The 21,572-nt window shown below is 46.4% G+C and overlaps 1 protein-coding gene across 2 annotated transcripts in view; it reads right to left on the bottom strand.

Moving 5' to 3' along the window:
- SKAP1 (src kinase associated phosphoprotein 1) overlaps window positions 1-21,572 on the bottom strand; it is a 352,931-nt gene that overhangs the window by 311,227 nt on the left and 20,132 nt on the right. For both annotated transcript variants that reach the window (XM_019523682.1, XM_019523681.1), the window contains exon 2: window positions 21,102-21,207. In XM_019523682.1, coding sequence (XP_019379227.1) covers window positions 21,102-21,207 — 106 coding nt within the window. The remainder of the gene's footprint in view (window positions 1-21,101; window positions 21,208-21,572) is intronic.

Raw genomic sequence — 21,572 nt, 5'->3', positions numbered from 1 at the left:
TGGGGGGTAAAGGGTGGCAGGGGGATGCGGAGGGGTATGGACCCGGCCCAACCTCATGAGGCTCGCTAGCCCGACTTTGCACTGGGGCAGGTTGCAGGGCTCTGGGAGGCGCAAAAATGATCCTGCCTCCTGGAGCCGTGTGACGTGCTTAGGTGCAAAGCCGGACTAGTGAACCACATGGTGCTGGCCCAGGTCTTGCTGTATGCCACGCCCCTGCAGGCACAGCGGGGCAGAGGCAGGACCTGGCACGGCATGCGGGGACCACATGCTGTGCCCAGCCGGGCCCTGCTGGCCCTGGGGTCCCTCTGCCGCCCGGCCAGGCCAGGCCCTTGGTGGCAGGGGCGCCCCAGGGCCGGCAGACTGGTGGCAGAGGAGCCTCTTGGTGGCAGAGGGGCCCCAGGGTCCTGGGGCCTCTTTGCCGCCCAGCCAGGCCAGGCCCTTGGTGCCAGGACCCGGTGCAGCATGCCAGGCCCAGCCAGATCCTGCCACCCTTGGGTCCCCTCTGTTGCCTGGCTGGGCCATTTCCACAGCGGCAGGACCCAGCATGGCCAGCTGGCAGGAGCAGCCTCAAGGCTGGCAGGACCCATCTGGGCACAGTGCACGGTCCCCGCACACTGCGCCGGGTCCTGCCACCATGGGCCCACCCAGGTGGGTGGCAGAGAGGCCCCAAGGCCAGCAGAACCCGGCAAGCATAGTGCGTGGTCGCCCCATGCTGCGCCAAGTCCTGCTGCCATGGGAATGGCCCAGCCAGGCAAGCAGAGGGGCCCCAAGGGCAGCAGGACCAGGCTGGGCCCAGCGTGCAGTCTCCACATGCCGTGCCAGGTCCTCCTACCATGGCCCGGCCTGGCCCAGCCCGGCTGGGCAGCAGAGAGGCCCCAGAACCCATCTGGGACCAGCATGCAGTCCGATGTGCGGCGCTGGGTCCTGCCACCAAGGGCCCAGCGGAGCAGGGTGGCCGAGAGGCCCCAGGGCCAGGAGGACCTGGCTGGGTCTGGCACGTGGTCCCTGCGTGCCACGCCGGGTCCTGCTGCCATGGCTCAGAGTGCCCAACTCCCGCTGCTGCTGCAAAAGGTAAGTTATGGGCCCTGGGCAGGGGGGCTGGGGCCCTCCAGGGTGCCTGGGACCCTGGGCAGGGGGGCAGGCTGTGGCAATCCGGGGGGGGGATCTGGGACCCTGGGCATGGGGGTTGTGGCACTCCAGGGTGCCTGGAGCCCTGTGAGGGATAGGGGCTGTGGCCCTCCAGGGGGGAGCTGGGGCCCTGTGACGGGGGGCATTCCATGTGCTGTTTGGGGGGGGTGCACCCTATTGGGGCCAAGGGACCCACCCCTCCTGAGCAGTCCCCCCAACAAGGTCCCTCACACCCACAGTCCCCCCAGCAATCACCCCACACCTACCCACACACCAACCCACATTCCCCCATACCCTTACTGCAAACACCACATCCCACAATCACACACCCATCATGTGTGAAAAAAATCAGAAGCACACATCAACACATATAGGTATTTAGAATTTATTTTATTATGATGACAGAGACACTGGTAGGCTTCCACACTGCTTTAACATTGTAAATATACCAATAAAGCATTGCCCAACTGATCGCGCTCTCTCGAGTGTGTGCATGTGTGGTCTTTTGTTTTAATTGTGAAAAAACATGGATTTTGGGGTATTTTTAAAAATGGATTTAGGATGCTGCTGCAGCAATCCAGCTGGCACAATGGGTAGTGTCCCTAAGTACCAAGTGGCTGTGCCCCAGAAGTTCCTGAGAGCAAGTAGCCCTGAGCTACTTGCCAGGGAAGCTTTTTGTACAGATGGGGCCAGGACAGGGCAGTTTTTTATACTGCTGGGGACTGTACAGGTGCTGGCCCCCGGCTCTAGCTCCCCCTAGCTGCACATCCGGGAGGAGCTAGGCAGGGTTATTTTGCCCCAAGTGGCACAATTTGCCCCACACCAAAGTGCATGTCCAAGCACATGCACCGAGGCAAAAAACCCTGGCTCAAATTTGCACTGCTTCTATTGGAGCTGCTGCAAGTGCATGTGCTTACATGTGTGGATGCACCCTTTCTGTGCTCCCTCCCTTCAACATTATGTCATTTGTACATCTCTTCCACCAGAATTTCCTGTCTCAGCATCATATTTATGAAATACATAAGAAACTCATCATGTATGCCTATGGTTCTCAACCTTCTTTTCAGACTCAAGGTGCCCCTCAGAAAATGCCAGCTCCTAATTTTCACTTCACTTTTGACTACAGAAAAACAATAAAGCAATTCTTCCGTTGCAAATAAATCAGAAAGTCCACAACAGAACAGAATTTTTTCAACACTATGGATTCCCATTTTAAATTTGGTATTTCTATTGCCTACTTCAACCTAGTGAGGGGTGCCTTGAGTCTAAAAAGAGGTTGTGAACTACTGATCTAGAGGAAGAGACAGTAGGCAGACAGGATAAATGAGATACATGGGGTAACAAACAAAAGATATGCCCAACTATATCAGCATCCTTTCTGCCCTGTAATGCCCCAAGGTTCAGAATGTTTCCACCTGCAAGTCTGATCCTGGTACCTGCCTTTTTTACACAATGACAAGACTGGCTCTTGGTTTTCACCACAGTCTCCCATTATTTCCATTCTTTATCATCTTCAAGCAGAGACCTGCATACTCTGTACTCTCAACCCTAGCTCCTTTCAGAGCAGAGACATTTTCATTTCCCCATTCACCTAGCCCAGCACCCCTTGAGAGCAAAGATACTTTTGTCTCAAGAGAAGCTAATGATTTTAAGATGGGGACAGGAAAAAAAAAAATCACTTTGTGTTTTGTGAACTTTTGTCTCTTGTGCTTGAGAGACTGTCCTAATCTCCCCAGAACATGTTTTAGTGATAACATTTACTGCACCAGGGCCAAAATGATTTTCTGTCACTTTCAATTCCAGTTCAATAAAAGTATAAGAGCTTTGTTTCTAACCTCTGTCATTTTTAATACAGTAAAATTGTTTAAAAAAATGTAAAATTGAGTTCTATTTCCTACTGGACCAGCAATCCCACATTAGCTTCACTCTTATCAAATTTAAAAATAAAATATCAAAAAGACGTTTTACTTTCCTTTTCCCCTTCTTAGAATGTAAAAGAAAATGGTCAGAAACTCAAATCTCATTAGGTCAGTGCATTTATTTTATCTCACACTTTGATTCTTTTCACTCTAGAAACTCTAAGTGGAGAATAAATGTTTGCTAAATTTTTCCTTGGGGAAAGAGAGGGTCTTGTTGGTAAGGTAGTCAGAAGCCTGGTGTTTTAATTCTTGTATCTGCAAGTGATTTTATGCAAGCTATTGGATAAATCTGATTCTGACCAAGTGAAATACAATTCCTGTAGAGGGGGAAAGCCCAGTGTTTTTCACACTATTTTGAAATCTCACTGTGGCCTTGTACAGGCGTTCAGTTTCTCCCAGGAATCCCTGCTCTCCCAAGAAAAACCACAGGTATACAGATATTTTTAAGTAAAAATGGCCACTCTGAGAAAAAATAACTTGGGCACAATCAGGGTTAAAATCACTTCCAGGAGAATGAATGTCTGTACATCACGTTTATCATGGGCTGTCTTGGTTAGCCCAATCAAGGCTTCTATATCAATTGCTACCATCTGTTGCCAAGCAGACTAAGGGAGCCTGCAGATCATACTGAGTTGTGTGCACAGGGTCTCCAATCTGGCTGCAGTGTCAGCACTGCAAGCTCTCCACTCTTTAGGGTCTCAGTATTCACATGTCTGTACACATGGATCTGGGTAAGTTTATCCACCATGAGAATAAGCCTGAGAGAAATCTCTCAGGTTATCTGAATGTGTGCACTCAGCCTGTGATAACTGAGGTTGGTGATGACCCTGTACACAAAAGAGGGGAGGGAAATTCAACATTTGTTTCAGCTTCCTTACCTGCTAAATGCCTTAAACTAGTGTTTCTCAACCTTTTTCAGCTCAAGACACCCCTTGGAAAATGCCAGCTCCTAGTTTTCACTTTTTTTTTTTGGCTACAAAAAAATAACAGAGCAATTCTTCTGTTGCAAATAACTCAGAAAGACCACAACAGGTCAAAATGTCTTTAACATTTAGAATGCCTATTTGAAATCTCTAGGTTTATCCTGAAAATCATATTGGCACACCTAAAAGTGCTATGATTGTGTGGCACTCTTGAAAGGATCTCAAGGCACTCCAAGGTGGCATGGCACCCTGGTTGAGAATTACAGCCTTAAACATTGTTTGCAGAGGATTTGGAGAGTTAAGAGCAGAAGATCTCTATAGAAATACTAGCATAATGGAAAAAAGGTGTTGGCATAGTCTTTTCCCTCCACATACTGAGTCACCTAAGAAATGCAGTAATTTGTGCAAATCGCCTTTGTTTGCTCAATAACAACCTGGATGCCAATTTGGTCACCCCATGACAGAACACAACCACCTCAAATGCCTCTCTAATCATAAGTGTAGCCTTCCCAAAATATAAAATGAAGTGTAACCAGTTACACAAAAATAAAAGGAGAAATTCTGCAAATTAGTTAGGTAAGTAAACTTCTGCCATTCCTTGAAATGGAACAGGAGCATGGAGTTGGCAGTCAGTTTTCTTTTTTATTCTCAGGTCAAGTATGCTTATTAGTCAGTACCACCAAGGCTTTAAAGTGGGTAACAAGTAACTATATTGTTCGTCTGGACTGGAAAGCTGATTCTCAGAAAGCTGGGTGATATGAAATGCTGCATGTAGCAAATTGCATTTAAACTATTTCCACTTGCAAGGAAAGCATTAACTTCTAAGAAACCCTTTTTAAAATAAATAAATACATACCCACTATGCCCTAACCATGCACCCAACAGAACATGTTAAAGATCAACCAATTAATCCTAAATCAACACTAATCAGAAGTAACAAAATTAATTATTCACAATTTGTATCAGAAACAGGTCCAAAAGAATCAGCTTCAGCTGACAACCTTAGGTTCTGCAGAACCTAAGACCTCATTTATCACATTTTATCCTTTTTTTCCTACTGTACTATGGAACACCATGGTTTTTGTTTTGAGCAGTTTTCTTGTGGGAGGGGGGTGTATTTATCTATTTATTTTGTTTTAAGAAAATTATTCCACCTGGGCATTTTCTTTTTAAATCCCTATACATCAGCAGTGGGTCAGGCCTCCTTCAAAGAAAGAAAGATGCTACCAAGTAGTACTAAGAGTCTTGAAAGAAATATGAAGGGACATTTTACATTGGAGCTAGCATGGATAATAATTTTGTCCAATGATTTAACAGCTGTTCTGTAAAGCAAACTTAAAAAAATAATCTCCATTGTAAGGAGAACTTTGATGTGACATGTAAATCAAAGTCCTAACCCAGAAAATATATTATTTCCATTATGAAGCCAAAGAGCTTGTGACGCACTGCCAATATTTTAACAACAACCTCCCTCCCAATATTTCTGTCCACTTAGTTTGCAACATATTGCAAACTTCCCCATGCCACATTGGAGTTTATATGCTACAAGACAGGAAACACCTACAAGTGTATTATATTTTAAACACACACACAAACCACATTCTCATAACCAATGAAGTACTTAGCAAGCAAGCATAAATACACTGCGCTTTACTAGACACATTTTATAACTTTGCTGCAGAAAAGCAGAGACCCCAATTCCATTTTTAGCAGTCTCAACAGGCCCCAATCAAGATTGGACCAGACTGTGTAAATACACCTAAGAAAATCTCCCTCTACTAAGAACCATGCAAAAACCAGGGAGAGTGGGGGAAAGGAAGCACCGTCTTTGTTTTAGAGATGGGAAAACCAAAGCACAGAACAATCATGTTCTCAAGAGAGCTCAGCTCCCAGATAGGCATCTCACAGTATTAAGACATCCAGAAATATTTAGCAGAACCTACTGAACATCCAGCCCAAAATGACTTGCCTAGGATCACAAAGGAACCTTATGACAGACTGAAGATTTGCTTTTGGGAGTCTGGGGAGACAAGAGAACCAAGTGCTCTTAAAGCCAAGCCCAGTGCATTAATCACAAGATGAAAGCATGTACTGGCAGAACTCCAATGGTTTAAACAGAGTTACTTTTGGTTTCTACTAGTGAAAGCAAGTACCAGCCCTTCAGGTTGATAATGATAGGCACTGATAAGGTATGAAAAGGGAACCCAATTATCTTGCTTGCCATTTCATATAATCTAGTCTACCTCAAAAACAATCAAATTTACTCTCCACAAGTATTTTTTTTTGGTAGTTTGTTTCTTAAAGTAATAGCAGGAAGAGAACTGACAGGATTGACTGAATAATGTCCAGAGAGAAATCCAATTGCAGTACAATCAAGGAAGCTACCTCACCATCCTTCTCAAGTTTAGTGGATAGCTGAACCCAGGACCCTCTTAAACATAGGGGTCTACTTAAATCATGACTAGAGACTTACCAATTTTAGTGGGTTAGTCCTGCCATAAAGGGCAAAATCTGTGGATGTTTTGTGAATGTGTTTCTGGTGGCCCCGCCCCTTGGTGCTGATTGGCAGAGAGGCCCCAAGGGAGAGGCGGGACAAGGGTATGGTTGCCATCTTGACTGGTGGCTGCCCTTTATGCAGCTCTGCCTCTCAGCCCTGATTGGCAGAGGCCCTGGGGGTGGAAGGGAAAGGGCTGGCAGCCATTTTTTCTGCTGCCCTTCATGCCGCCCACCAACTGGTGCCTTCCCTTCCTAGGCAAGCTGCAAGGCTAGGCCACGAGAGCGGTGAGATGGTTTGCAGTATCAGTATCCACTGGGTAGCCAGCCTTTTATTTTTATTAAGTGGGGTTTTTTGTTGATTTTGTGGACAATCCCAGATTTCACACTTTCTGCAAAATTTGCAAATCCATAGTTTAAGTAGCCCCCTAGTTATACATAGCCAAATCCAGCCCTCGACTAATCAAGTGCAACGCCACTAAGGTCAGTGTTATTTCAGTAACCCAAGATATGAGTCTCTCTCTTGAGTTTGAGTGGGAATCTCTTGTGCTCGAGGATCCAAGACAATGGATTTTTTTCTCTTCAGACCCCATGTCTGAACTTCATGCCAGGCATGGGAGATACAGATAATGCAAACTCTGGGCCCAATTCTGCAAGGGTCCAAGGAACACCAGCTCCCATGGACAGCCACATTGGTTCAGCACTCCCCTGCCACACGTATATGCTTCCTCTACTGATACTGCAAACCACCTAGCTAAACAGTTATTTGAAACAGAATGGCTTTTGGAGCTAGGTACAGACATCACTGGCTGAAACTCTGTGACCTGGGTTTATGCAGGGGGTCAAATCTGATGATCATAATGGTCCCATCTGGCCATAAAAGTCCATAAATCTAAACCCCACTTTCCTCTCAGATTCATTTTCAGCAGGAACCATAAAATAAAGTTAGGTTACAATCAAATTTCCTGCATTCTCTTGTCCAATTAAGAACTCTAATATCACCACAGACGATATTAAATAGATATTTCAGGGCTGAGTCTAATTTCTTTGGTGCACAACATTTGTTGGTTTTTAATGTTTGCAAAGAAGAAAAGAACAAAAAAAATCAATGTCATACAAGATTTCACGCAGGAAAAAAAAAAGTGCCGACCAGGGGGAATCTGGGAGCTCACCATTAGCAAGGCTAGCCTACAAACCACTTCAAATGCATTCCTCAGTTAACTGTTACAGAAGCAGCAACGCAGAGACTCTGGTTACACAGTCTCCATCATTTACAATCCTCAGGTTTCAGATTAGCAATGCATTCACAAGGAAATGGATGGGAAACCGGGGTAATTTTATCATCTGGAATAGAAAATGATGCAAATTACTGAAAGGATGGTAACCCGGAAGGCACCAAACTGCATTACTGGAAGAGTAAAGGGCCAAATTCATCTCGGGTATAAATCAATTAGGTTGAACTTACTTACACACCAGATGAATTTGGCCCTGAGCTACCTAAATCTGACAGAAACCTTTCATTATCTCTCTCTCTAAAGCACAGATTAGAGTGTAGGATCTTAACAAATTAACAGAAGCACTATCATATCAGTCTTTAAAAAAAAAAACCCCAAGGCAATATTAACATTGACAGTGCAAAACTGAAGGGATTCCTTTGCAAATGACTTTCTTCAGGCAAACAATATGCAGGAATTTACAGCTTGTTTGCAGGTAGCAAAAATGCAAATCCAAAGATTAGATATTTATGAAGTGACAAAGGCCCTTCATATATCTTGCAAGACAAATCCATGTCCAGTGGTCAAAATGTACCTGCAGGAGTGCTCCTGCTGAGCATAATTCCATCAGCAAGAGAACATGTTTCAGCATCCTGAATAAGTGACAGATGAAAAACAGCACTTCGGCTAATTAAAGACAATGCAATGGGACCAGTCCAGCCTTGGCACTAATGTGCTGAGCTCGATTATCTGACTATCAGGTCACATTCTTCAATTCCTTTTTATCTTGATATTGCATGTTATTTGGCATAATGAGCTTAATATTGGTGGGAATTACATACAGTGCATTTACACTAATGAAGCAAAATTACTCTGAAAGAGCATTTTCTTTCAGTCTAATCTCAAAACTTTAAAAATAAGACTGGAAATTAAAAAAAGCAGATGAATTAATATGACTAGAAGGGTACTAAAGCACAGTTGGCTAGCACTTACTGCTTTGGACAAACTTTTGGAGGTGTTCTTGTTATAAATTTTATAAATCGCACAATAAAAATTTGCCACAGAAGGCAAGTTCATCTTGATCACTCAGCTGACATTAGATTAGTGGTAAAGTGACCACATTTCAATTTAGCAGTAGCTGTAAAAAGACAAACCAGTCTTTTAGTTCAGGACAATAAGCACAAACAGCTTAAAAAACACTGATGTAGTACATTCTGTAATTGCTTGCCAAGATTTGTCAGTGACACCATTAGAAATCCTGAAGGGCCACAGTAAGAAAAAAAATAAAAAGACTGCTATTGGTCAAATGTAACCTCCCTATAATTCCATCACGGATAAATCTAGCCTGCTGAATCTTTGAAAGGTATCACTACGCCAAATGTAGTGATCACTTGGGCTACGGACAGACATTCAAAAAGCCCAAGCTTGAACTGATTCAATCTTTACAGGTTAGTCTAACCTGCAGAGAGTGAACCAGTTGTCAAGTGGATCGACATTTGGCACATGCCTGAAGTGGCTCAAGCCAGAAGCCCCGGGGGCACTAAAGCAACCCTTCCCTTCCAATAGGGCAGGAGAGCTGAGGGGGGTGTGCCCAGGCCTGGCAGGCCTGAGTTAGACTGAGGAGGGGTTTAAACCCTCACCTTGGCCTGCAGGGTTCAGAGGGTGGGGGAAGAGGGAGCATCTGATGGTGGGGGGAAGAAGGAGGAGGGGAGAGCTCTGCCTGCCCCAGTGGCTCCCTGAAAGCTGGGAGCAATCCCCATACGCAGGGCTGCCCGGCCCCAGAGGGGAACTCTTTCCCTTCCTCTCTCTCCCACCACCACAGGGCACAGAGAGGGGCTCTGTTCAGTGCTGGGGGTGCTCATCCCTCTCCTCATCCTCCTCCTCACCCCACCCGCAGCAGTGGGAGTGGGGACAGGGGGAGTGGGAGGAGGAAGAAGGGGAATAATAACCCCCAGCATGGAACAGAGCCCCCCTCCCCATCCCGTGGGGGGGGTTGGAGAAGAGTCCCCATCTGGGGCCAGGCAGCACTTCATGGAGCCCCCGCTCCCCTCCCCACCCCGTGGCAGAGGGGGAGGAGTAAGGGGAAGACAGAGGGGGGGGCTTTATGTGAGGCTGCCCAACCAGGTCCCAGCCCCCCTTCCCCACCCTGGGGGGGAGGAGGAAGGGGAAGAGTCCGCCCCAGCACAGAACAGAGCTCCCCTCACTGCCCCCCAGGACAACCATCCCAGCATGGCACCATTAAGGTGAAGGGGAAAGGGAGACGAGCTAATTCCTTTCTCTGTCCCTTCTGCCCTACAGCTGGAGTCTGCCAGCCCCAAGGGCCACCACCACAGCCCCCTGCTCCCTGGCTGACAGGTAGACCCCAGCCGTGGTGGGGGAGGAGGGGAAAGAGGGAAGAATTAATTCCCTTCTTGCCCACTTTGCCTTAACAGGCCCATGCTGCCTGGTGGCTCGCCATGTCCTGTCCCTGCTCTGACTACAGAGCAGAGGGACCAGGCCAGTTCAGCTCTGGAGCAGAGCCCCACCCAGAGAGCATGCTGGGATGCTGCGGTAGTCTGGTTTATCTTAAACCAGGAAGGAGTCTGGGACAGACATTGCATAAACCAGTTTGAGCCAAATCAGTTAAGTCTGATACTACATTCAAGTAGGTTTATCTCCAACTGGTTTCAGCCATTTTCAAACTAGTTTATGTGCACTGAATGTCTGTTCCATTACAGGTTTAAACCAGTTTCTGATCACTTAAGCCAGCTTATGTGTAATGTCTGTCCCTAGCCTTAAGGATTGTGCACTTGTCTGAAACCACCTATTGCAGTCAGGGCATCTTTTTTGGCAGGCATGCCACAAATTAAGACCTGTGCCATCCCATCCCCTTCCTCGCCCAATCTGTTTCTCTACTGTCTGCTCCTTGCCTTATCTGCCACTCTACTACCTTCCCCTTCCCCAATCTGCCACGTGTCACACAGGCTGCCCATGCCACTTGCGGTAGGTGTGCTGCAGGTTGGTCACCCTGATCTATAGGGTAAGGTTATGTTGATATGCATTGTAGGATCTGTGCAACTGTGTTGCATCAGGGTGGGGTATGAGCAGGAGAGATATTCGTTAATAAAAGTGTTGGTTTCACAGAAGAAAAAGCCATTGTGGTCTACTACAGTATAAGCCAGGGATCAGCAACTTTTAAGAACAGTGGGCTGCCTCTTGCAATCTAGCTGTCATTACAAGCCACCACTCCTTATCCCAGGCCTCCCTGCTTTGTGCTTCACTTACCATTGCCACCAACTGCTGCCAATTTCCACTGGCAACAGAGATAGGGAGCCACAAATCTGTCAGTACAGGGCAGCAGCAAGGTGACAGAGGAGGCTTTGGCACTGAGCAGGGAAACTGGATGCTGTAGACAGGATCAGCAGCATGTGGCAGAGGAATGCACTTCACAGCAGGGAGAAGGTGCCCCTGCTGCCATGAACCAGATCCAACCTATGAGCCCCAGGTTGCTGACCCTTGGTAAGCAGACTATGCAAAACGTATGGAATTACTATAGTAGTACATTCTAGCACTAATCTTGGTTAGGGCCTCGGTATTGACTATCATTGATTCTAAACATGCACCTATACTATCTAACCAGACATGACAGAGCAGCAGAGAAACCTAGGTAAAAAACAAGGTAGTGATCTACCCAAAGTCACAGCAGGCCAGTGAAAGAGGTAATACAGAGCCCAGGTATTCTGGCTCACAGACAAGTACCTTACACATTGCCTCTTGCATATTTTAAAATTACACTTTGATCCAAAAGATCTTTCAAGATGGGTTAATTATGGTTTCCCTCAACAATCAAAACTCATAATTAAACCAGGGAGTTTGGAAGCATAAAAACCCAAGACAGATAAGTTTGCTGAGATTTTTTCTTTCTTCTTCTTTTTAAATAAGCTCATTTCAGTGTTTATAACTTAATGTACACAGGACATTATTGCCTGTAGAATACATTCCAGACTTTTCTCTTTTTTAACTGAATACTCTTTTCAATACATACACACAAAAGGTCAATGATGAAGAAAAACTATTGCACTTCTAAAAAAATATTTGCATTGATATTAAAGCATTAAACTAGCTTTTTTAAAAAAATAAACCAAAAAGCAAAGGTTTTCAGGGGGTGGGGAAAAATGGTTTGGATGCACTAATTGGAGACATTTAATCTAAAGAAATAAAGAGATTCCCCAGTTTAAACAGATCAAGATTCAAAGCAGCAAAGCCTAGCCTTAAATCACCTGTATAGGCAAGCGTGTAGGCAATTTCACAGCAATACATGAGAAGTTTTACTGCACACACAATCGACTGTGTCACCAACTGATTTCCCACTGATAATACAGGACAACACCAGAAGTTCTGGTGAAAACCAATCCACCAGTACCTCATCTATCAGGCTGTCTAGCCCTTCTCATAAAGTGGAGAAGCTTCCCACTGCCTTGTCTAGGCTACAACTCCGATCAGTGTTAACAATATTGGAAAATAGGACCGTTTGTTCATATGAATAGTATGGTTGGCAAAGCCATTCAGCACCTAGTCAAAGAGGGACAGACAAAAGGTAGAATGTCAGTATACATTTTGGATTCCCTGGCACATGAGACAATCTTCCTTTTTGCTTTGATACATAACTGGCCTGTCTTACTTTCCTTTAACACTATTTCATTTCACCTATGGAAACAAATATCCCAAGCATGTTTCCTCTGCTGCCAACTTCACTTCCAACAGGGAGTTCAAATAACTAGCTGGCTTAGAAATGATCACTGAGGAACTATTTATCCTCATAGTTAAAAATAAAGCTTATTTCCTCCATCACCACCATTACTCTAGAAACGTCTAAATGCTGAGCTAAGGTCATCCAACAGCAAGAAGACTTTTTTGTGTTATTGTTCTTGCCAAAATTCAAGAATGGGGCTGTATATCTGAGTGGAGTTCTGTATCGGTTTCATCCCAGGCATCTGACAACTGCTGCTAATTCTGCAAATGGCCATCCTTAAGGCACTAGGAACAACGTTCAGGTTCTCAGGGAACAAACTCCCTACATCAGAAGGATGCAAAACAACTTGGTGGGTTTTCTGGAAGAGAAGTGTAATTCCACCCTCCCCCTGCCCCCCAAGCAGAATTTGAATGACCGTAAATCAGGGGTGGGCAATTATTTTGGGTGGAGGGCTGCTTACCCAGTTTTGGCAGGCTGTCAAGGGCTGCATGGGTAGCCCCGCCCCTTGACAGGTGCTCCACCCCTGCTCACCATCTTGGGACCAATGTCCCAGGGCCAGTACCGGTGGGACCCAAAGCAGGGCACAGGCTGGCTGGGGTCTGTGGAGCCGGGTTGGGCTGCACCAGTGGGGAGCTGGCCCAGCTCCACAGAGCCCCTGCCAGCTAGGACCCCACACTCCTGCCACCCTGCTCTGGGCCCCACCAGCACTGGCCCTGGGACACCGGTGCGGGCCCCATGCTCCCGCTGGCTCCCACACCTGCTCACTCCCAGTGCCCCTCAGCCCCACGGTACAGGCGGGGGGCAGCGCACAGCCCCAACCCCACACTTGCCAGCAGGGAAGGAGCTGGTGCTGAGCACAGTGAAAAGCGGCCCCTTGCCAGCCCCATGGCCAGCACTCTCTGCTGCAGGCACTAGCAGGCCACGCAGGGCTGTCTGGAGCAGACACTCACAGCCCCATGCAGGCTGCAAGCAGCTACAGTGCTACAGCCCCTCCTACTTGCCGCACTGGGCAGTGTTGGCTGCTGCTGCCCACCCGGAGCTCATGCACTGGGCAGCCCACAGGCAGTGGTAGCAAACACTGCCTGGCACAGCAAGTGGGGGGCAAGCCTGGAGCCAGCATAGGGCCGGGTTACAAGGTGGTGCTGAGCATGGGGGGGAAGGGGGGGAAGCGGCTCCTCCCCACCCCATGCCCAGCGCCCCGCACCCCGCACTGAAGCCACTTGCAGCCCGCCTGGGGCTGCCTGAGCTTGCTCTGGACAGCCCCACATGGGTTGTGAGCAGCTGGAGCAGGAAGCGCTGGCCACGGGGTGGGGGAGGGGCCACTTTCCTCTGTGCTGGGAAGGAGCCCAGGGAAAAGCTGAGCACAGGGAGGGGAAAAGAAGCCCCTCCCCCATCCCGTGGCTGGTGCTCCCTGCTGCAGCTGCTCGCAGTCCGCACAGGGCTGTCTGGAGCAGGCACAAGCAGCTCTAGGTGGGATGCGAGCGGCTGCAGCTCAGGGCACTGGGCATGGGGTGGTCAAGGAGCTGCTTTCCCCACCCTGTGTTCAGCTTTTCCGTGTGCTCCTTCCCTGCCCTTCCCCCTCCCTTACCCAAAGTTCCAGCGCGGGGCAGCCACACGGTCCCAGGCCAGAAGCCCCTGCTGGGGCTTCTGGCTGAGGGGAGGCGGGCCTTGCTGTTGCGGGAGCCTGCCAGACTTCCCCTGGGTTCATTTTTGACAGGAACCACAGGCAGATAAATATTAATTTTCTAAATTTTTAGGGGCCCCGTGGGCTGGATAGAATGGCCTCGCAGGCTGGATCCAGCCCGCAGGCCATATTTTGCCCACCCCTGCCATAAATACTTTCCTTTAGGGTAAATTATTTGCCAACAATGCCTACAACTAAGGACAAAGTGCCAACAGAAGAACACCCCAAGGTGTTCCAGGACAATAAAATTCATGACTTGTGATTCACCATCTACTCATAGTAGATGCAGAGCTAGAACTGAGCCCTCAACTTGTTCTTAGAATACAGGGCAGCAGCACTGCCCAGAGCTAAGGGCCAAAGCTAAGGGCCAACCAGTAATTTGGTCCTTGGCCTAGACTGGCAGATTTTTTTTTAAAGCTGCATCACAGGTTGCTTTTACATGAATCTTATTAATTACCCATCAAGAATGACGGGGGGTGGGCAGGGACAGAGACCTGCATCCAGCTCCCCGCCGCCCCCTCCCCCCCCCACCACTCCAGGTCCACCCCTGCTACAAGCCCCCCCCCCACCCCCGCTACTCCACATCCATTTGGCCTGCATCCACCTCCCCCTCCCTGCCTGCTGTCCTGGGGGGCAGCGGGGGCTGCCACCACTGTGATCCCCATCCCCTTTGCCCTCGGGCTGGAAGGTGTGGGGAAGCCCTGCTGCTCGGGTGGCTGGGGTGTGTTTGCCGCCACCATAAACTTCCCTGGCAGCGGCTCAAACCTGGACAGCACAGCCAATCACCGCCCACCCTCTTGGTGGCGCATGCGCAGTGGCACAAAAGTGTGACAGACAGACAGACAGACAGACAGACAAATCCTGTTATTATATTAGAATTCTTTAGATGTGAAAACCATGGTTGGGCTCCATTAATTACACTTAAAATTCAGAATCATAACTAGAAACAGCCACAATCCTAAAGTCAATAGCTGCAATGAGGTATGCAGGCCTTAGGTAAGGCTTTACTTAACAACTTAGCCCAAACTCCCACCACTTAATGTGGGCAGCTCTGCAAGTGCAGCCTTAGCTCCCAAACTGGATTAGAGGCTGTGTAACAGAGCAGTCTGACCCTTTAAGGGAGAGTGAAAGCCCTAGGGGTAGGAGCCCAGCTGTGGTTGATTAGCTAGAACCATGGTTCTCAACCTTTTTGGAATCAAAGTATGCCTCACCGGCCTCAAGGCACCCCCCCCATAACTTTTGTGAATTGAGTGGCACCCAGTTTCAAAATCTAGAGGGCCCATCTGGACATCCAGTTCAAGGTGCAATAGGATCTGATACGTGATCCACACAGCATATGGCAGAAGACATGATGGTGGGATCCAGTATCAGATCCAATCACACCTCACTGCTGGTACAGGGGAAGCCTGGGATCATAATCTTGGGCTCCTCCTACATCACCAACTAGCAAGCTCCTGTAGTTGCAAGTTCTTTTTTTTTTTTCACTGCACTTCCATTTATTGCGTACCCGGCAAACCAGCACTTCCCATCCCCATCACGCGGAGCTCAGTCCTACTCGCATGGGAGTGCCAGGGTGCCACGTCAGAAGCCAGCATGGGAGTGCCCACCGGCTGCAGCACACAGACACAGGGTGGGACGCGCACCCTGTGCCTGGTCCCCATGCGGCACCCTGCCCCGTGTGCTGCCACCCTCCCCAGGCGCCCTGTGCCACACCCCAGGGCTGCACCCCATGCCATGTAGCTGACGGGCATTTTGCTAGCTTATATATAACAGCGTTTACCTCTTTGCAAAGGTCATGAGGGATCAACCAGGCAGAGACAAGCTTGTGCCTGCACTTATTTGCTTATCTCCTGGTGCCCTTCAAATAATCTGGCTGTACCCCTGCAACATTCTGGTTGGGGAGAAAGAGCAAGGAGTGGTTTCTGGACAGGAGGCAGCCTGGAACCCAGAAGAACTTCCTATTAAGAAAGGGCCAGACCTACAAAGGCCTCGCTTGCCATCTGGAAAAAGGTTAAAGTTTTGCTTTATGCATTTGTTTGGGGCGAGGACTGTTGTTTGTATCCAGAAGGCTGGCTGAGAGGCTCCCAGGGGAGCCAAGCCAACATATGAGGTAGCAGGCATGACAATCCCCTTACAGGCTGCCACCCCTGCGATCCCTTTGGGCTCCAGGAAAATGTGAATGTGGGTCCAAGTCTTAAGTGCAACTATATTTCCACCCTGTTCAAGTCCTCTGAAAACCATAAACATGTCAAATTTTATATCTCACCTTCCTCTTAGCGTTAAGATTAAGTTATACAAAGCAGCAAAGAGAAGAAGGACCCACCCACTTTTTGAATTGCAGTAAAAGCTCTGTTATCCAGCATCCATGGGGAATGGGGGGATGCCAGTTAATCAAATATGCTGGTTATCTAAGAGTTATACTTATGGTTAGCTTTCACTTCTGTCCTCTGCTTGTTGATGGAGTATTGGTAGCCATAGCTGCAGGATGGGCGAGATATTCAGCAGTAAAGTCACAATACAGCACAAGCACAATGCGATCACAGTGGTGGATGGCGGATGTTTACAACTGATACTGCCACTAGTGACACCGCTCACCAGCATCCTGAAGCTTCCATAAACAACAGATCTATGAGAAGTGCACGGCAAGATGCCAGATGGCTGTTTGAATTTTTCTGGGTACATGAAGGAAGATTTGTATTGCCGTCTATGACAGATGCCAGTTAATAGAGCATTTTGGATGGTAAAGTGCTGGATAACACAGCTTTTACTGTAATTAATTTTACAGGGACTTTTACAAGGTGGAATAGGACTCTGCTTGGGCACCTAAGTATAATGCCTTAGAGGTGAAGTGGGACTTGGATGTTAGGTGCTACACTCTCTTCTCTTGTAAGGGCCTATCCACCCAGGAAAGTTATTAGCTAGGATGTGAAGTCACTATACACTCTAATTACTCTCCTTGTGTTCAAGAATCCTGAGTGAAAGGTACACAGAGAGTGGAGTGAGATCTCTCACAGAGAGACTCTTAATGCACATTAAGAGAACACCCAAAGGGGAGTTAAGGGGGAACAGATGACGTGCCACGTGTCCACATACTAGCATATGATGCTGTCACTTCTTCAAACTTCTGTGACTTTATTCTGCTGTATGCAAGATACACAAAAGCTAATTTGATTGCAAAACCATGCAAGCTTGACAGGCCAAAGTGCACAAGCACACGTTTAAGAAATACGGGGCTCGAATGGGAACCAAAATTACCTACCGTTTACATAGATTGTTTCAAAATGACATCTCTTTAAATAGACAAATGCATTCTTCAAAATAGAGAATGCAAGCCTTCATAACCAAGTCAGAAAGCAAAAGCCCCTCCGCCACATGCTTTTTTTAAACTATGTTTCAAACTAAACCATGACAAACTGCCTCACAGCTAATTACAAACTGCAAAAATAATTCTGTTTCCTTCCGACTGCACTTCCTGCAGTAGGTAGACAACAATACATCCTCACAGCAGCACTTGCAGACAGAAGGTCCAGCATTGCTTGCACTATAGTCAAGAGCAAAAAACTCCCTTTGGGGAAACAGTATTAGGCCATGGGAAAGGGAGGGGTATAAAGACCTGCAGGCCAAGTTACAGGAACAGTTATTAAACCTGGCTTGGAATAATTACGTGGTCTGAGGCCCCTTCCCTTTCAGAGATGCATCTCTCTGACTGTTAGACACGTTACTTATCTCCATTATAAATCTGAATAATGAAATTCTACATGCAGTGTTATATTTCATGAAACAAAGAGGTGAAAAGCAGACAATGCAAGGCCTGCGCCAAAGATGCAGTTGCTTCCTGAACATGACTACCAACGATTTCCTGAATACCTACCACAAAAACCACGGCAAACTCCCTGAAGAGATGAACCTGCACTGTGCTTGCAGCAAAGCCTGCTTAGATACTTTAAAAGACATGGTGGCTATTATTACAGTAATCTGCTACCACAAATCATTTTCTTAATTCTTCAGGTCAGAAAAACAACATTCATAGACTTCTCCTTCCATTCCCAAATTATACCCAGCAAGAAATACCACTAGAAAACTTTCAATGCCCTGCAGACTTGGACTGAGGACTTTTGCTTTCTTCTGGTAGAATTGTTTGTAACTGGCATCAAAGACCAGCTCTGCTTAAAGCTACCAAGAATTTTACAGCAGCTTCAAAGACTGTAGGATTGGGCCCCCACGTGTTTACCCATATGCAGAGAAAAGAGCGCACCATAAACTTTCTCTAACTTTACAAAGCAATATGTGAGATTAACAGAATCATGCGGAAGACTTCTTTTATACTTTATATAGTATATAGTAAAAGACAGACAAATACTGAGAAGTCACTTCTCAGACAGTTGCATCACAGGTCCCATGTTATACTGTCTCAGTGTTTTTCTACCCATACTTACGCTGAACAGTTTCATAGAGAGGCTCAAAATTAAAGAGATGGATGACCTCAGCACCCGAGCACCAAATTTGCCCTGTTTAACAAGTAAAATGAATGGTATTTCTAATTAACAGCTCTGGCTACTCAGCTTGACACTCAGGATCTCAGTGTCAAAGCTAGATTCATTAACCGGTGCATCAACCCCATAAGCAAGGATTCTGCAGACCAAACACCATCACAGTTACATCCCCATTGGTGTCTGCTGCGCTCTCCAACTGGATGCCATCTGTGGAATGACAGCAGAATTGTCCTCTAAACTGAAACTTAAAACCAATTCTATTATCTCAGTAGTCATAAAAGAAATGTAATGCTCTCTCCTAACACAGGAAGAGGAGAAAGGCAGTGCCACTGAAATAGACCTGTACACGTAGACGTACACCCCTGTGAGATGGTAACTTGAGTTGCAGAGTCATTTTTCTGAACATCAGCCATATAGAAATCACGCTTTCTTTCAACTGCTTTGACACTTAAAAAAGGTGCCGCTTACGATGGTATTAATGTGCACAACACACTGTTAGTCACCTCCCATCTCCCTTGTAGTGCTGGAGTTCAGAACAACCTTCCTTACATTACAAAAAAGACTATCTGTAAAAAAAAAAAAAAAGTACATCTCTGAACACAGACTTTTGTATTCCCAGAGCATTAAAAAATATAGCTATGTTAGCATCTAAGTATTAAATATTTCACTTGTTGAGAATGCAGGTAACTAAGAATTTAAAAAACTTACTGTGGCAAGTGATTTTTTTCCAAAATGCACCAAAAATACAGCATGGTCATATTCATTCCCTATCCACAGTTTTTACTGCTTTGTTATTAAAGAAACAATATGCTTTCTGCTCAGAAGGTGCTCCCCTCATGGCTTAACAGCCCACACCCTAGATCCTCTATTCCCCAAAGAATCATTCCCATCTCTTTAACTGGGTAGGGTAACAAATAGCCTGCCTCAGTAACCGAACAAAACAATCCAGCATTGCCAACTCGCACATTTTTATTGTAAGTCTCTGGTTATTTGGTATTTTTTAATAAAGCCCAGTGTCTCGGCTTTCATTTAAAAAGTTTCATGGTGCCATGGCAGCACAGAAAAGCTGGAAGACATGAAACCTAAAATGCCATAAAGGCAAATAAAAGGACCACAAATTTAATTTCTGGGTGGCTGACAATTTCAGAATGTGCCTGACAATTTTGTGCCTGACAATTTAGCCCTTAATTTTCTCCCAGCAGGATAAACACCCGATAGGGGTGGGGTGTTTCAGGCAAATTCTACCAGCCTGTTCCTAATATACAGGAAAGCACTTGTTTTTGCAATATTATGGACATTATTTTACATGTATAAAATGCAGGCCCCATTTTTCAAAGGCTTCCATCTTCTCCTGCATTTGGCTTGTTTCAGTTATTCAGGACAACCCAGGCTGATAATTACACAGTCCCGAGTTGCTGAGTAAAACTGATGCTTAATTAGCCAGCAGGAAGGATCGATTAAGATACAGCAGGGCATCTTGCAAAGTTCTTCAGAGGGACAGTAGGGAATAGAATCTGGCTGTGCCCTTCCGAAGGACAAAATTCTTTGCTTTTCAAGGACTTGGCTGCAGTTTTATTTAAACCATACTTTGGTCCTGTACCAAAATCATGGACCCAAAAAAATAGCACCCTCAAAATTCTGGGAGTAGGGCATTTTGGAATAGAAATTCATGCCTGAACCTTAACACTGAAAATGGCTCCTTATCTCAATGGTAGATCAAAGTACACACTTCCAAAAATACACCCTGTTAGTAACAGCGTGGCAGGGCAGGCCTCTAGGCTCACTATCCCAACAGTATTTAGAAGGGCAAATTTTCTACATGGTGAATATTCACTCACATGCCTGTTTGCAAAATCTTCCAGTAAAGAATAATATTCATTTTATTACTTGTTTCTGACAACACCTGTGTCATAGGATCTGCACGCACACACAAAAAAAGACATGATCCCTACCCCACAGAGCTTAAAATGGAAAAAAGTATTTGACAGGAAGGATTCCACTCATGTGCCATTTTGCACAAGTCTGGAAAGAGCATCATTTAGAGTCCCGTGCAGGGACAGATCCAGAGGGGGTGCAGTGGTTCAACCTCACACCCCCCTGTACTGACCACCTGGCAGGAACAGTAGCCTGGGACTTCTTTCAATCCAAATCAGGTAAGAATTTACCCACCTCCCTTTCCCTCTGTGCCCAGAGGCACCCCCCACCCCCACCTGAGTGTTCCCTCCCAGTCCTGGAGCAGGCAAGAGAAACCTACTGGCCCACCACCATCTGCATGCCTGAATTCTAAATAAAATCTTTTAGGTAAAATCACCCTTACACCCTGCCCCCCTTTTGCTGCTCACATGCTCATTTATCCAATGGCACTTTTGAGAATGCCACCCAAATGCAACTGCTAAATCTGTTCAATGAGTTTGGGTGCCAAGACCTGCAGTTTTGCTGGTGTGGACCTAGAATCCCAGCACTGCTGCCTGCAGAGGAAATGCTCCCATCAGAACTTGGTGCAGAAATTACAAACCTGGCTTTGATATGCTGGAAGTTGAAAAGAATCATCTCTCTCTCTTCTCTTGCTCTTGCACTCAGGTTCTCATTCTGCAGCCCATCCATCAGATAAACTTCAGCATCTGCAAAGAGAACTATATCAGTCAAAAAACTAGATGGGGTAGGGCAATAATTAGATGAGGAAGCAAAAACTTGTTTCCAAATAAGAAACACGTACATGATGGAGTAGAGGGAGAGTTTAGGACCATGATATCAAATAACGCAAGTGAAAGGCAGAATAAGTCTGAAGATTTTTCAACTGGAGAAATTAGGCAAGTATTTAATATAACCAAAGATTAAAAAAAAACAAACTGCACAAATAATGCCAATGAGAAAGGTTAAAAGTCAAGAAGAAACAGTGAAGAAGTTGCTCAAACAAAAGCAGTGTGGGGAAGACAAACAAAATTAGGCAAAACTTAACATAAAAGACAAAGTCAAAAAGTGAAAC

The sequence above is a fragment of the Gavialis gangeticus genome, unplaced genomic scaffold, assembly GCF_001723915.1.
Source record: "Gavialis gangeticus isolate Ggan-Ray unplaced genomic scaffold, GavGan_comp1, whole genome shotgun sequence".
Lineage (NCBI taxonomy): Eukaryota > Metazoa > Chordata > Crocodylia > Gavialidae > Gavialis > Gavialis gangeticus.
Note: the sequence above shows the minus strand (reverse complement) of the source record. Positions and strands in the feature narration are given on the sequence as shown.